General features: G+C 41.3%; 1 protein-coding gene across 11 annotated transcripts in view; it reads left to right on the top strand.

Moving 5' to 3' along the window:
• LOC117561383 (membrane-associated phosphatidylinositol transfer protein 2-like) overlaps positions 1-6,660 on the top strand; it is a 61,919-nt gene extending 55,259 nt beyond the window's left edge. For all 11 annotated transcript variants that reach the window (XM_034238704.1, XM_034238702.1, XM_034238703.1 and 8 more), the window contains 2 exons: positions 49-177; positions 808-6,660. In XM_034238704.1, the coding sequence (XP_034094595.1) occupies positions 49-177; positions 808-1,176 (498 nt within the window). In that variant the 3' untranslated portion in view covers positions 1,177-6,660. The remainder of the gene's footprint in view (positions 1-48; positions 178-807) is intronic.
• The last annotated feature ends 7,150 nt before the right edge of the window (positions 6,661-13,810 follow it).

Here is a 13,810-nt window from a genome sequence, read left to right as displayed (position 1 = left end):
TGTTAAAATCCTTGAATTTTCCAAAAGCTGACCTCCCTCTTTGATTAGGCCAACATGAGGATCTTTGCTGCCTACGGCTCCACCAAGGACATCTCAGTGTACTCGTCTCTTGGCCTGCCTTCCTCACATATCTACATTGTGGGAAGGCCCACCAAGAAGATGCTGCAGCAGTGTCAGGTACGGAGTATATCCTGATAGTAAAGGCAGAAAATCTACGGTTAACAAACAGTGTAAACACAGAAGTAGTTTAACGATTGCCACGAGTATACAAGTAAATTCATCATAATCATTTTAACAGTGTGCTTTGTTGGTCTCACCTACTTTTAAAACTCTAATAATAACAACACTGTTAAAAGAAGAATAATTAAAATGTGTTGGTTAAATAAAGTACCAGTAAAACTGTGTAAAAGCACTTATAATTCTTTAACTATTTAGTTATTTTAGCTGTCAAGTACATTTGAGTTGAGTAGATGTAGTACTGTAAGTAGCATACATCAAATACTCCAAGAATGAATGACAAGTGCCTCTCAATTTTACTTGAGTAAATGAAAAAAGTGGCATCATTCTACTGTTTTCAATAAGTTTTCATTTGTATTCCTTGCACAATGGAGGGGAGGTTTCTTTCATCATCACAGGGCAGATACACAAATTACTTTGTATTTCTGTAATCAATGCGATGTAGTACATTTAGCCTTGGTAGAAGTGTCTGCTCTCCAATTTCTTTTAACTTGTGTGTGTTTAATATCACGCACTGTTTGGATTTTGGTTGTCAATACATGTATCTGATTTACTTTACCTCTCTTCCAGTTCATTCCAGATGGCTACGCTTCCCACCTGTCCCAGCTGGAGTACAACCAGAGGTCCCGCCCGGCCAAATCGGCCAGCACCCGCATGGTCCTCCGCAAGGGCAGCTTTGGGCTGGGGGCAGCCGGAGGAGACTTCCTTCGCAAGCGCAATCACATCTTCCGCACCATCTCCACAAAGAAGTCTGCGGGGGCGGGGTCGGCCTCTCCCAACCCGACGGGGCGGACGGAGCGAACCCTCAGCCAGTGTGAGATGGAGCGGGAGCGAGCGACCGGGCCAGCGACCCAGAGGAGTATGAGTATTGCTGCAGGGTGCTGGGGTCGCACCGGGAGCGGCAAGGAGGGCAGTGGAGGGTTACTCGGCCCTAAATAAGGTTCAGATTGGAGCTGTGGTGGTAGAGGACGCTGCCTGAGTCAACATGATCTCTGGATTGGTCCCAGAGAGAAAAGTGGAAGAAGAAAAGGTGGAAGGAGGGTTTGAATTTTAGGAAATAAAGGAATAGGTGGTTATAGCATGACAACACTTGATCATCAGTGATAGAGAAGGATCTGTCCAGGAGGAGAGGACTAATCAGGCCAAATGGGATCCAGCGAACAAAAGACAATTCTGTAGCATGACTCTTTTACAGTAATACTTTTATAGGATACATTATAAACTATAGAAAACGGTGACAAGGAAGGATTAAATGAAATATTGTAAGCCTTAAACTAATCTCGTATAACGGGACCCAGCCTCCATATACACACACACACACACACACACACACACACACACACACACACACACACGTCCACGTCCAAGCATTCACACTCATGAGCTCAGGACACTCTGCAGAGCCAGATTCATCTTCAAACAATCGAGCACGGGTTTGAGGCTAAGTTGACTGGCAGCCATGACACAGAGTTGATGACTTTCACTACTGTTTCTGTCCCAATGTCAGCTGAGCAACAACATGTTTCAATCACATCCCTCTACCCAGGAATGACTGGCAATCAGTACAGAATACAGTCAGCTCATCCTAATTACATAAAGGAAATAGTTTCTCACTTTTCTCTACCATGCAGGTACTTTTGGGTTCAATTTGAATCGTTCATGCGCTTCTGTCTGCATTTGTGTCTCCCGCTGTTGCCTCACTGATTCAAGAAAGTGAGATGATGATTCATCTTTATCTGTGACTCAAACTGTGCCGTGTTGGGTCCTTATATTTTAAGCAATTGGGCCTCGAAACAAGTCCTTGAACTTAATGTTCAAGAACATCTGTGAACCGTGCATTTAGCTCATGTGCAGCCTCCTTAGCACCTAGCATGGCTGCAGAATCATAGTCTTATTTAAATGCTAGTTTCCAATGCTGCAAGGACCACAATTGCAGTGAGGTGGAGAGACAGAAACTATTAAACCATGACTGTCTGCATGAATATATACTATCATAGAGAAGTGAGAAATAATGTTTTCTTTGGTAGTTTAGGTGAACTGATCCTTTAAACACCTGAGGGCTGGATTTAAAATATACAATATCAGAGGTGAAAGTACTTTGTATCTCCACACAATACATAATGCTAGTTGCATTCCCCTGTGTGTTTATGTGTGTGTGGGAGACTCGGTAGTATTTTCCCTTTCAGTGTGGCCTCTGGGCCATCCAAGGCCTTAATATCCAACAACACACTTGCTCCACAGATAGAACAGAGAGCAGACAAACAGGGCATGCAGCATTAAAGCAACAACAGAGACTCTGTACAGTCAACAGCAACAATCCCTTTATATATTCATCGGCTTGCAATACCTCTGACCCGCCTGTTGGTGGCGTTCTGTTCCCCACATGTGCTGCTGCTGGGAGACACTTGTGTGTTGTTCCCCGGCTTCCTGCTCTTTTGGATGGATGGAGGATGGACATGGTGTTTCTGCTGAGGAGCCTGATTCATTTCAGGCGTGACTCTTGGAGGGATGGAGGCAGTGTTTCCACGTAGCTTTCACTCACAGAGACCTGTTAACCTGACAGTATTTTTACCAAACTGACTGAAGAATAGGGCTGGAAGTGATTCAGCAGGAATGTTGAAAAGACTGCATCGAAATCACCGCTGCCCTCATGAGAGCATCATGTTGCTGCTTCCGTCTACTGAACTGTATATTTTCATACAAAGGGGACGTAGAAGAAGAAGCGTCCTCACATCTCCAGTCCAAAATGCAAACGTTGTGCACAAAATAGTTTCCAGTGCTGATGCCATCCTCGCTCCTCTAAGGAAAAGTTCACACTTTTTCAAAGTCTGATTCAAAACAATAGTTGGGGGCTTTAATCATTGCTCCTGTTCATAGCTGTCATTTAAAGATTTGTATTGCTCTTCCTTTTTAAGGGATGGGGGGAAATCCCATTAGAGAAAGCCTTCGATCTATGCCAGGGTGTGTTAAAAGTATATTGAAGTATGAACAAAGTCTGTATCAAGTGAATATTTATTGACTTTTTAAGTATGACATTTGAGCAAAACAACATTTTGGACAAATTCCAGGTTTTGTTGAGTGATTTTAAATTATATAATTATCTATGGTAGGTACTCAAAGTGGGCATTCAGGCGTTGGAGTGGTTTCAATCACATTTACACATAGATCAAAATCACTTATGATTAATAATTCAAACCATGTTTTGAAAATTCTACATCCCTTTTAAATTCTTTAAATATTGAGAAGAGTTGTGACTAGCGAAGAGTTCCTCTCGTGGTAAAGTCTTGGGTGTTGGGTCTTTACATTTTGGTATAAGCTTTTTGTTACGTTTAAATCGAAAATAAAAATCTTTCCTACTAGGTATTTGGAAGATATTAACTTGCATTTTTGCTTATGTTAAACCCTCACATTGTCGTTTGCATTTTTGCCCAGAAGGGACTGTGTATTTTGTCCTCCATACTGGAAGCACATTGAAAAAGGATCCTTCAATCAGCCATTTTGGATTTTCATATGGGAACCCAACTTTTGTTTTCAGACAGACTTGAGAAACTGTGAAGCCCTCCTTTAAACCCATGAAAGTTTTTGATGCGTGGAACAGTTGTACCTCTTGTTCACGTCATTTGACTATGCTGTTGTTTTATGCCCAGCTTCCACTCCACACAAGAGTGTCTGTTTCCACTCTCTGTGTGATCAGCAATGTCTTCAACCCGACACAAAAGCCAAAATCATTCTCTAAATACTGTAGTTAATCAACTGTGTAACCTCATTGTTGTTTTTTTGCACTAGTTAACGGTGGGAATATACTGTAGTTACCATCTCATGTTGCTACATTTGGACAACTCTGTAGTGCATGACACTTTGTTCATTTCAGGGTATACTGTATGTGCAGGTACGCACACGTCTGTATATTTTGTCAGAAAATGAAAATAATGTAAGTATATGTGCCAAACAGTAAACAGTTTGAGAGGATAAGTATTTAGACCAGGGGTTTTCTGACACTGTGGCTCCCCCCAACACACCGTCCTCCTACTCTCATAACAATATTAACCTTTGTCTTACATCTATTTGGAAAATAATCATGTTTTGGAGCTAGGTTTCCCATAATGATTTGCGAGATGTAAAAAAGGAAGTATGGGGCCCCATAAAAAACAAACCAACAACAACAACATATGTTTTGTTCACAATTTCGAAGGACATCAAATTATGGCAGAATTTGTGGCAATAAGGTGCCAACTGTTTTAAATTACCATTATGTCCTCCATCAGCTGCATGCAACAGTGTTGGTGAATTGCCAAATCAGAAACTACAATAATTTGGTTTTAGAGCACTTGCACCTGCCTCACCTTCCTTCAATAATTGACCTGGGGAGGCGCCCCAGAGTTTGAAAACCCCTGATTTAGACTGTATCCAACATTTTATTTCCGTAAGAAGGGAAAGAGTGTACTGAGAGCATTACTTACTGTACTACTTGACTGGATTATCATGATTTTTGGTGACTACACCTTCTTAATCTAATGTCGTCCATGTCTGAGGATGAAAAAAGTGGCTTTAATGGAAAGCTGAAGATGTATTTTTAGCTTTGAATTGAGAGAAAAAGGTGACCATGCTGCTGTAATCGTGGACAGTAAGGATTTTAGCGAGATGTCACAGATCTTTTTAGTGCTGTTGGTAGCAGTTTTTTGGCTACAGACACATCGTTACCCCATTTAGCCGATTGGCTGCTGTTGAATGTCCGCCCGTTTTATTCTGAGACTGTTCAGAAGCCATGGATGTGTCAGTGTACATACTGTAAAGATGTATATGTAGGACTTATATGGTTGAGAGTTATTTATTTACCTAAAGATCATAATGTTACTCTGGAAATTTCAGGTGAAATATATTTGAAAATATGTAGCATTTTATTTGTCACTTTGGCGGTCATTAAGGCTAAGGACCAACACAACGTTTTTTTTTGTTTTTACCAGTGCAATATTATTGTTCCAATCACAGCCAGGCAAAACCGCTATCACAGCAGGGGCACAATATACCACAATACAAGCTACAGGCAATCCACAGTCTGAAATCATACACACACACCTGCAGTTGTTTCACGTCTCGTGAAGACTATTTGTATCTGAGCTACTGTTGACCTCTGCTGTCTCTCTTTACAACAGGCAACCACTGAACGTTTTATAGGACTTACTGTACCTATTTTTCAAACTGGAGTATTTTACAAGACCTTTGAGATATAACTGGGGACTGTTTTTTCAGTCAGCAGTGGGTGCATGAAGAAGTGAAAAATCCCGTAAACGAAGCAGCTCTATTTAACAAGCTGTTGCATGTCATCCAGTCAGATTGGAACTACTTAACCTTCATGATTAACAATAATAAACCAGTTATGTTGTCCTCAATGTCCTCACTGTCTAATGAAATATATATCAAACCATTATCCTGAATATATTTGAGATTATTGCAATTATTGCCACATTTGGATAAAACGCTTAAAGAACCATATTCAGCTTAGTTTTGAAACACACAGTCCAGAACTAGTTGTATTCATTACTAAACGTTTTGTGGTACCACTTTATAATAAAGCACCCTATATGATCTTTATTAATCACCCATTAATAAAGCAATTACTCACAACTTGTAAATCCTATGTAACGGCCGGGTGCCTTATTGTTACGTTGTACCAATATTCTGTATTATTCTCAATTATTTATAAATCCCAACACTGGGGTTGTTATACATTTTAAATAATCAACTGAATTAAATAGTGATACACAACAGAACTCTAGGTCTGTGACATAAATATATGGTGGCAATCATGCAGATATATTTTGGATATTTGCAGTGTTTAAAATGTTAGATTGACAAATGTTAAAGTATTTTATTTTAACCCTGTTATTTAGCATTTATAAGCAGTATGTACACAGTTCAGAATTGGATTGTAAACAGTTATTGCATACTTACTAGAGTAAATGCTTTATGACACCGTGTAAGGATTTACTCATGTATGATTACAACTTTTGTGTTATGTCAGGTTAAATTGACTTTTTATCAACGTTTGTTTATGATCATCACACTACCAAATATTATAGTTTTATATTCTGTCCAGTGTTATTGTACTGCCTATAGATGCTAAACAGGGGGCTTTAAATGACAATATTACCAGTATTTCTCTGTATTCTGTTAGCAACTGTATACAAATGGCCATAAACAATTTTTACATGATTGTTAAGTGTTATCCTTTCATAAATGACATTAACAACCACTGTTAAAAGCTCTGTGTCCTTGGTTAAGAACACCAGTATGTTGTTTTCAGACAGCGGATACAGTAGGTGCTGATGTCTCATAGTTCATATGTTCAGGCAGATCGGGCCGGACTCTCTCTACCATTGTCTGTTCTGTGGAATAAATTACAATTGGACGGTAACTCAACAAGTCTGTGATTTTATTTGACATAATACTTTGAGATGAATATCTGGAAATGTTTTTCTACCCATCCCTTTTCTTCTAGCAAAATACTTGTATCTAATACTTAGGTTTATGACCAAAATACCTACAAGTAATAACATTACCAGCTGTACTTATTGGAAATCGTGTTAGCATGGCAACATGCTCTAGCTGTTTTACTCCCAGTTTAAAAGTAGAGTAGGTAATTCACTTCAGAAACACATGTTATATTCCATGGAATGCTCTTAACATCCCGATAGCAATGAATAAATTAAATGCTTTGACAATAAATATATACAAATATTTCATCTGTGGAAGCCGTGGCGCTGTAAAAAGCAAGTCCAATTATCTGCCTCGGCCCGCCGCAGATAATTGGATGGCCTACCTGCCTGTCAGCCTTCCATCTCGTGCACAAACTTATCTCGTGCCCTCATTGGTCATGTGCACGTTCGTGTGTGTTGGAGGAGGGGCTCTGTAAGGAAGTCTGAAGGAAAGGGCAGATTTTTTTCGGTTGTGTACTTTCAAATTCTAGCTTACTCGAGCTGGTTTCTCCATTCTTACCTACCCTACCTTTAACCCCACATGTGTGTATAATGCAGTTTATAAAAATATATACTTTTGTTGTACTTCATTATTTTGTTTATATTTTACATAGGCCTACATATTTTTATTTTACTTGTTGAAGGAGCCTATGAACCCAGATTTAAATTACAGTACCACTCAACTTTATGTACAGAATGCATGGTGCAGTGACGAGTCCTAAAATCCGAAAGTGAGTTAGCATTTGACCACTACCGGTTCCCTCGTCTCAGAGTCAATGGGATTTCTCCATAGCATTTTGGAAAATAGCTCGAAATAAGGTCTGTTGACACAAATTTAAGAGACGTTTCCCGAGCCAGAACGACCTATCTTTCTTCCTCTATAATGATACTACAATTCAAATGCAATACCAACAACAACTCAACAGCAACAACGCAAACTACGACAACAACCCGCGCATTGTTTAGAGTGGTCATAAAGTGTTGAAGCGCTCAAATTCAAAACTGTTTCAACCTGTCACCTGTCAGAATCGAGACGAGGCAGTGCATTGAATCGCGTGAATGGACCGTGAACCAGTCAAGTGATTCATTCAGGAAATGAAGCAGTTGCTGGTTCGGACGTCACATGTCACGTGATTTGAAGCAGTTGCTGCTTCTGACGTCATATGTCACGTGATTTGAAGCAAGCTTCGAAGCACTGCTTCTATGAAATAGGAAGTCCAGGGTTGAAGCTCCGTTCGAAGCTTCAGTGTCAAACTGTCATCACTAGTTGTTAGCTAGCTAACCGACGTAGCGTCTACCTGGTAAGTAAAGTGCGTGCTAAAACACTAGGCAAGTAAACTTTACAGGATAATTAATCCTAGTTTAAACACTCACAATAGGTCTAAAAGTATTTTCAAAGTCTTTCCCAAGTTGTGACTCCTAATTTCCTGGCCAGGTAGCAGGTGTTACTGTGAACGCAGGTGAGAACGCGCATTTCCGCCATTAATGTTGTTTGACTCTGAATCACTGGATAAGAGCTAGTGATGTGTCGGTCGCGAACGAGCCAATACAGGCGATGACGTCACCTTTGCGCGTCCCCGCGAACAGGGCTTCAATCCACGGCAAGGCTTCAACCTACGGTTGTGCCGTAGATTGAAGCCTTGCGGTAGATTGAAGCCCTGTTCGCGGGGACGCGCAAACGTGACGTCATCGCCTGTATTGAGCGTTCGTCTAGTTTTAATAAGCTTTTCTCTCTCTTTTGAATGATATATTTCCCATCAGATTAAACAGCAAACGGCTGAATAAATAATGTGCATACAATTGCGAGGAGGCTCGTTTTAAGGACACTTTTCAGATCTGTCACAATCTTCGTATTGGAACAAACTTCCGTGTTTGAGTGCAGTCCCACTCTGTTATATTCATCCTTCCTACAGAACAGACAATGACAGGATAATATGTCATTTGTCAGTATAGTCAGTGCTTGAATTGGAATGAAAAAGGTGCCAGTACTCTAAAATCAGCAACTTTTTCAAGTCAATTTTATATATACAGCCCACAAACAAGAATTTGGCTACTATAATGCTGGTGGGTTTGTCTCTTTACTACTGTATATTTTAGAAAGGTTCACTGTACTTAACATTTTTTATGATAGGCAGCGGATATGGCTAAAGCTCAGTAAGGTCAATATTAACTGAAAATATAGCAATCAAAGTCTAGATCTTCTGCTGAAGACACATGAAGCAGAGACCTTTCAGGTGAGAGCCCCTCTGGTGGTGTTCAACATTAATGACAAGGAAACAAAGCTCTGGTCAGAAGCATTTATTATAAAAAGCTTTAACAAAATTAAGTATTTCTGTACATTTTGAATGCAATCTAACTTTCCAACTCAGAAAACGAAAAACGAAAAAGTGCCAAAAGTCTTCTCACATGGCTGAGCTGCTTTGCAATATACTTCACCACTGAAGAATACAAATATGTATAAAGTAAACTATGATGCAATCTAACTTTCCAACTCAGAAAAATGATAAAGAGCATGAACAAAGAACATGTAAAACAAATGCAAAATTTGCACAATCTAAAATGAGAAACTGTAACTGCAAGTAACAAAGTCTGAGCCATGGTAAAGAGTTACATTGAACACCAAGCTGATCAGATAACTCCCTGGTTGGTCTGAAGTCCTTCTATCTCCAGGATCTGTACAAATCGGCACATTATGCCAAAAGTCTTCTCACTGGGTGAGCTGCTTTGCAATATACTTCACATTGTTAGAAAAGGCTCCAGAAGGCCTTGGGGACATCAGTATCAGGGGCTGGAGCTGGACAGGCTCTTTCATCAGCACTTCTCCTTCCCTTTGCCAGCCAGGACCTCACATACTGTTCCGGATTGAACTGTCCTAGTGATAGTCCATTACATTTAATGAAAACCAGGCTGGACAGTCGGCTGACAGAGAGAGCATTCCTTTTTGCAGTAAGGATATCGTTCATGCAGCTGAATGCCCGCTCACACTCACTAGTGGAGACAGCGATGGTTCGGACTGCTTTCAGTAGAGGCTCCATGGCAGCAGGTGTACGGGATGCCCTGGTTTCCTTGTATTCGCGAAAGCCCTGAACAGTCTCTCTTCTGTCCACTTTCAGCACTTCGCACAAACGTAGCACCTCTACGTCCCCATACTGTACGTCTAACTCCTCTTCAGGCCAACTTCCAGGATGGATAACTTTCATGTCCTGGATTAGCTGATTGTCCCGGGCCTCCCGGCCATGTAATGGGATTTCTCTTGTGCTGACATGAGAGGAGGTTGTGGAAGTCATTCTGTGTCTCAGATTCTCTACCATACTGCGGAAAAACTGACCTGCATGAATCTGTACAAGCCTGCCATTCTCACGCAGGGCAACACCCTTGAAGGACTTCTCAGCTAGAGCTGTATGAACTGTAGTCATGTGTGGGCCAGGCATGGTGACCATGGATTCAAAAACTCGTATTTCTCGAGTTAAGAGCCTATCTGCTGTAGGCAGTGTCATCTCTCTTTTTTGGAGTTGCCGAGAGAGGTCGCTGAGCTCTGTGAGCGCATCGTACATCAGTCCCAGATTGCTGACAAACGTTGCAGATGTGAGCACATCATCCAGGCCCTTGTACTTTGCTCTGTCTCTGGAATCCCTGCTCGTGTCGTTTGCAGCATTTGTGAAGTGATCATGAAGCACTCAGTAGTTTTCCCAGACTGCTCTGACGCTCCTTTCACTTGAAGCCACCCAGCGGATGGACAAAACACGCCCTATCACCAGGAGATGCTGTCAGACTGCTTGCGCACACTGCGCTAACTGCCTCTGATTTTTGGGGGAGGCATGGAACAAGGAATAGAGTTTGTCAAAAAAGATCTGGAAATGATTGAGCCCTGAGACCTCCTTGACCACATCCCCAACTGCCAGCTCTAGACGATGATTGGAGCAGTGCCACACAAACAGGCTTGGGAATTTACTACACAACTGGGTAGCAACGCCTGTTCTCTTCCCTAGCATGACTGAAGCCCCATCACATGCAAAAGAAACGAAACACTGACCTAAAAAGTCCTCGTTAAAATCTCTTCCAAGACACTCCATTAACGCCTTTGTGATGTCATCAGCCGTTGTTCCATCCAACTCGATCAGCTCCCAAAAAAACGTTTCGGGCTCAGCATCAGCTAATGCTGAGCGTAGACACACAACAAGCACCGTTTTACCACTAATAGTGGTAGATTAATCGACCAAAACACAGAGTTTTCTTTGGTTTTCTGTAATGTCTTTTGCCATTTTTTTCTTCAGCTCATGAGCTATGTGGTCGATGATTTCGCCACAGGTTTTATTGGAGTGCAAAACCCTGCCCACGTTCAGCCCATTCAGTTTCTGTACATTCAAATCAATTGGCATGTCTGTGAATGGCCGGCTATGTTTGCCAATTTTATATGCCGTTCGAAAAACTCTGATAGTGGTGTCTAATTCAGATGTATGCATAGACTGCACTTGATGTTGAATAGTTTCACGTGAAGCAGATGTAAGGATGTCAGCAGCTTTTACATGGGCTTGTGATTCTTTATGTTCTTTCATTTTTTTTCTCAGGCTAGCTTGTTGTTTGCCCTTGTCAACACCGAAATGAGACACTGCACACTCACCCCATTCAGTTGACAGTTTCAGTCCTTGTCCAGTGTGTATTCCCAAATATTTGACATCTCTGCATATCCGACATCCTAGCTTCTTATCTTTAAGAAGGAGCCATGCATTGGTCTTGCAAAAATATTGCACCTGGTCCGTTGTCCAGCAGTCAGGTGCATCGCTTTGCCCGGTGTTGGTGGTGGCAGTTGCGCCAGCAGCAGCTAACGTTAGAGGCTCTGGAGGAGGCGGCGGAGCTAGTGCTAATGCTAATGCACTAGAACTTGGAGCAGGAGGATCAACCAAAGAAAGCTCCCCATCAGACACAATTTCCAACACAGGCACAGCATTCTCTGTATTTGAAGTTTCTTCCGGCGACAACCGCTGTCTTTTTGCACTTTTATTAATCCACGCTAACATTTTAGAAATGCTAATTTGTGACGTGACTTGCTTTCCTTCTCTCGGGGGCGTGCCTGCTCTGTTCTATCACTCTACATAGCCACCCACTGGGTGGGAGTTGCACTGCATAAACACAACACACGTGCATCTAGGTATGTAAATTGTAAAGCATTAAAACATGGTTTTACTAACAGTTTTCAGTATGTTGTTACTTCGGCATTATTATTATTATTATTATTTTGAAACGTGTATTACTATTAAATCACGGTCAAATAGGTTAATTTTGACATAGTCGTTTCCACCACAGTATTTACATGGAGAAGATAAGCCCCGCCCCCTCTCCAGCACGTTCTGTTTGAATGACAGGAGTAAACAGCTGACAGCCGCTGTGAAACTCCAGCGGTTAGAGCGATGAGAATGTCCGTTCGGCACCTCATGACGCATCTACTGAGTACCGGGCGGCTGTATATATATATATGGATGTATAATAAGAACGGCGGGAGAGTGTTGAGTACTGGCACGGTGCATGAGTACCGGAGTACCGCCAGCATGCCGGTACTGAGCAAGAAGTGCCGGTACTCCATGGGTCAGAACCAGAAGTGCCGGTACTGCGTACCGGTGAGTACCGGCCCAATTCCAGCACTGCCTGTGATGCAGTGAACCAATCACCTTTGAGGGGGGGAAACCTATTGTTGACACTATCCAGTGTTTCCCCTACCATTGTCTTGGAGGGGCGCTGCTTCCCGCCAACGGAGCCCCGCGCCCCACATGAAATTCAAGGTGTTATATATATACTTTTTTAAAAATATATATAGCATCAAATTGCAAATAATCTATAACTACTGTCACTTTTCACATTGAACATGTGCTCTTTTATTAAATAAACTAAACGCTTTCATTTTAAGTTGTGGGTTTAGTGTTTTTGACCCTAAGAAACACTGATGCATTAATCAATAACAATAATCCACAGCTCCTCTCTCTGCTCCAGAGGATTTAAAAAATATATATCCCAATGCCACAAAAAATGCATCAGTGACGTGGTTGAAATCTTGTCTCCAGAAAACAAAAAACTGAAACAAGCGGTATCAGTGACTGTGTGTTTGATGTGGCTCTTTGCAGTAATAGAAAACATGTGGCTCTTAACCTCTGACTGGTTGGCCACCCCTGTAATAGAGGAACAAATATAAGATCAATAATAAACTTTATTTTAGGGCACCTTTCAAAGCATTCAATGTCACCTTAAAATACAATTTTAAAAAAAACTAAAAATATGAGTGGCATTACAATACAAACATGTGTTGAGTAGGAATATATAAAAATGTTATTCAAAGGAGCAATTCAAGTGAGTGAAGCCAGTTTGAACACATTATCTTTTAGGCTTGATTGAAAATAACACAGTGTCTGATCATGTGATATAATTACTATTTGTGGTTATCAGACACTTAAACAACAGAGAAGGTTTTAAGAAATAGGACTATACTGACAAATCACATATGATCCTGTCATTGTCTGTTCTGTAGGAAGGAGGAATATAACAGAGTGGGACTGCACTCAAACACGGAAGTTTATTCCAATATGAAGATTGTGACAGATCTGAAAAACGTGTCCTTAAAACGAGCCTCCTCGCAATTGTATGCACATTATTTATTCAGCCGTTTGCTGTTTAATCTGATATATCATTCAAAAGAGAGAAAAAAGCTTAGAAAACGGCGAACGCTCAATACAGGCGATGACGTCACCTTTGCGCATCCCCGCGAACAGGGCTTCTTCGATCTACGGCAAGGCTTCAACCTACGGCATAACACCGGCTCTTTTAAGTGAACGACGGGATCCGGCTCGTTTTTTTTTTGTTAAAGGTCCCATGTCATGCTTTTCCGGTTATTACCCGTCCCCTTGTGTGTTATGTAGCTTTTTCTGCATGTAAACGGTCTGCAAAGTCAGAAACCCTCAAAGTACACCCTGTAGAGAGTAAAACTCTAACACATTAAATACCTGTCTATGCTGCCCCAGAACGCCTCGTTGGAGATTTTTCTTTTTCTATTTTTTTCTTCCTGAGTATGGTGACATAACCATGCCCAGGTCCAAATGGACCAATCCGTG

Source organism: Gymnodraco acuticeps, unplaced genomic scaffold (genome assembly GCF_902827175.1).
Source record: "Gymnodraco acuticeps unplaced genomic scaffold, fGymAcu1.1, whole genome shotgun sequence".
In the NCBI taxonomy this organism is placed as follows: Eukaryota; Metazoa; Chordata; class Actinopteri; order Perciformes; family Bathydraconidae; genus Gymnodraco; species Gymnodraco acuticeps.
Note: the sequence above shows the minus strand (reverse complement) of the source record. Positions and strands in the feature narration are given on the sequence as shown.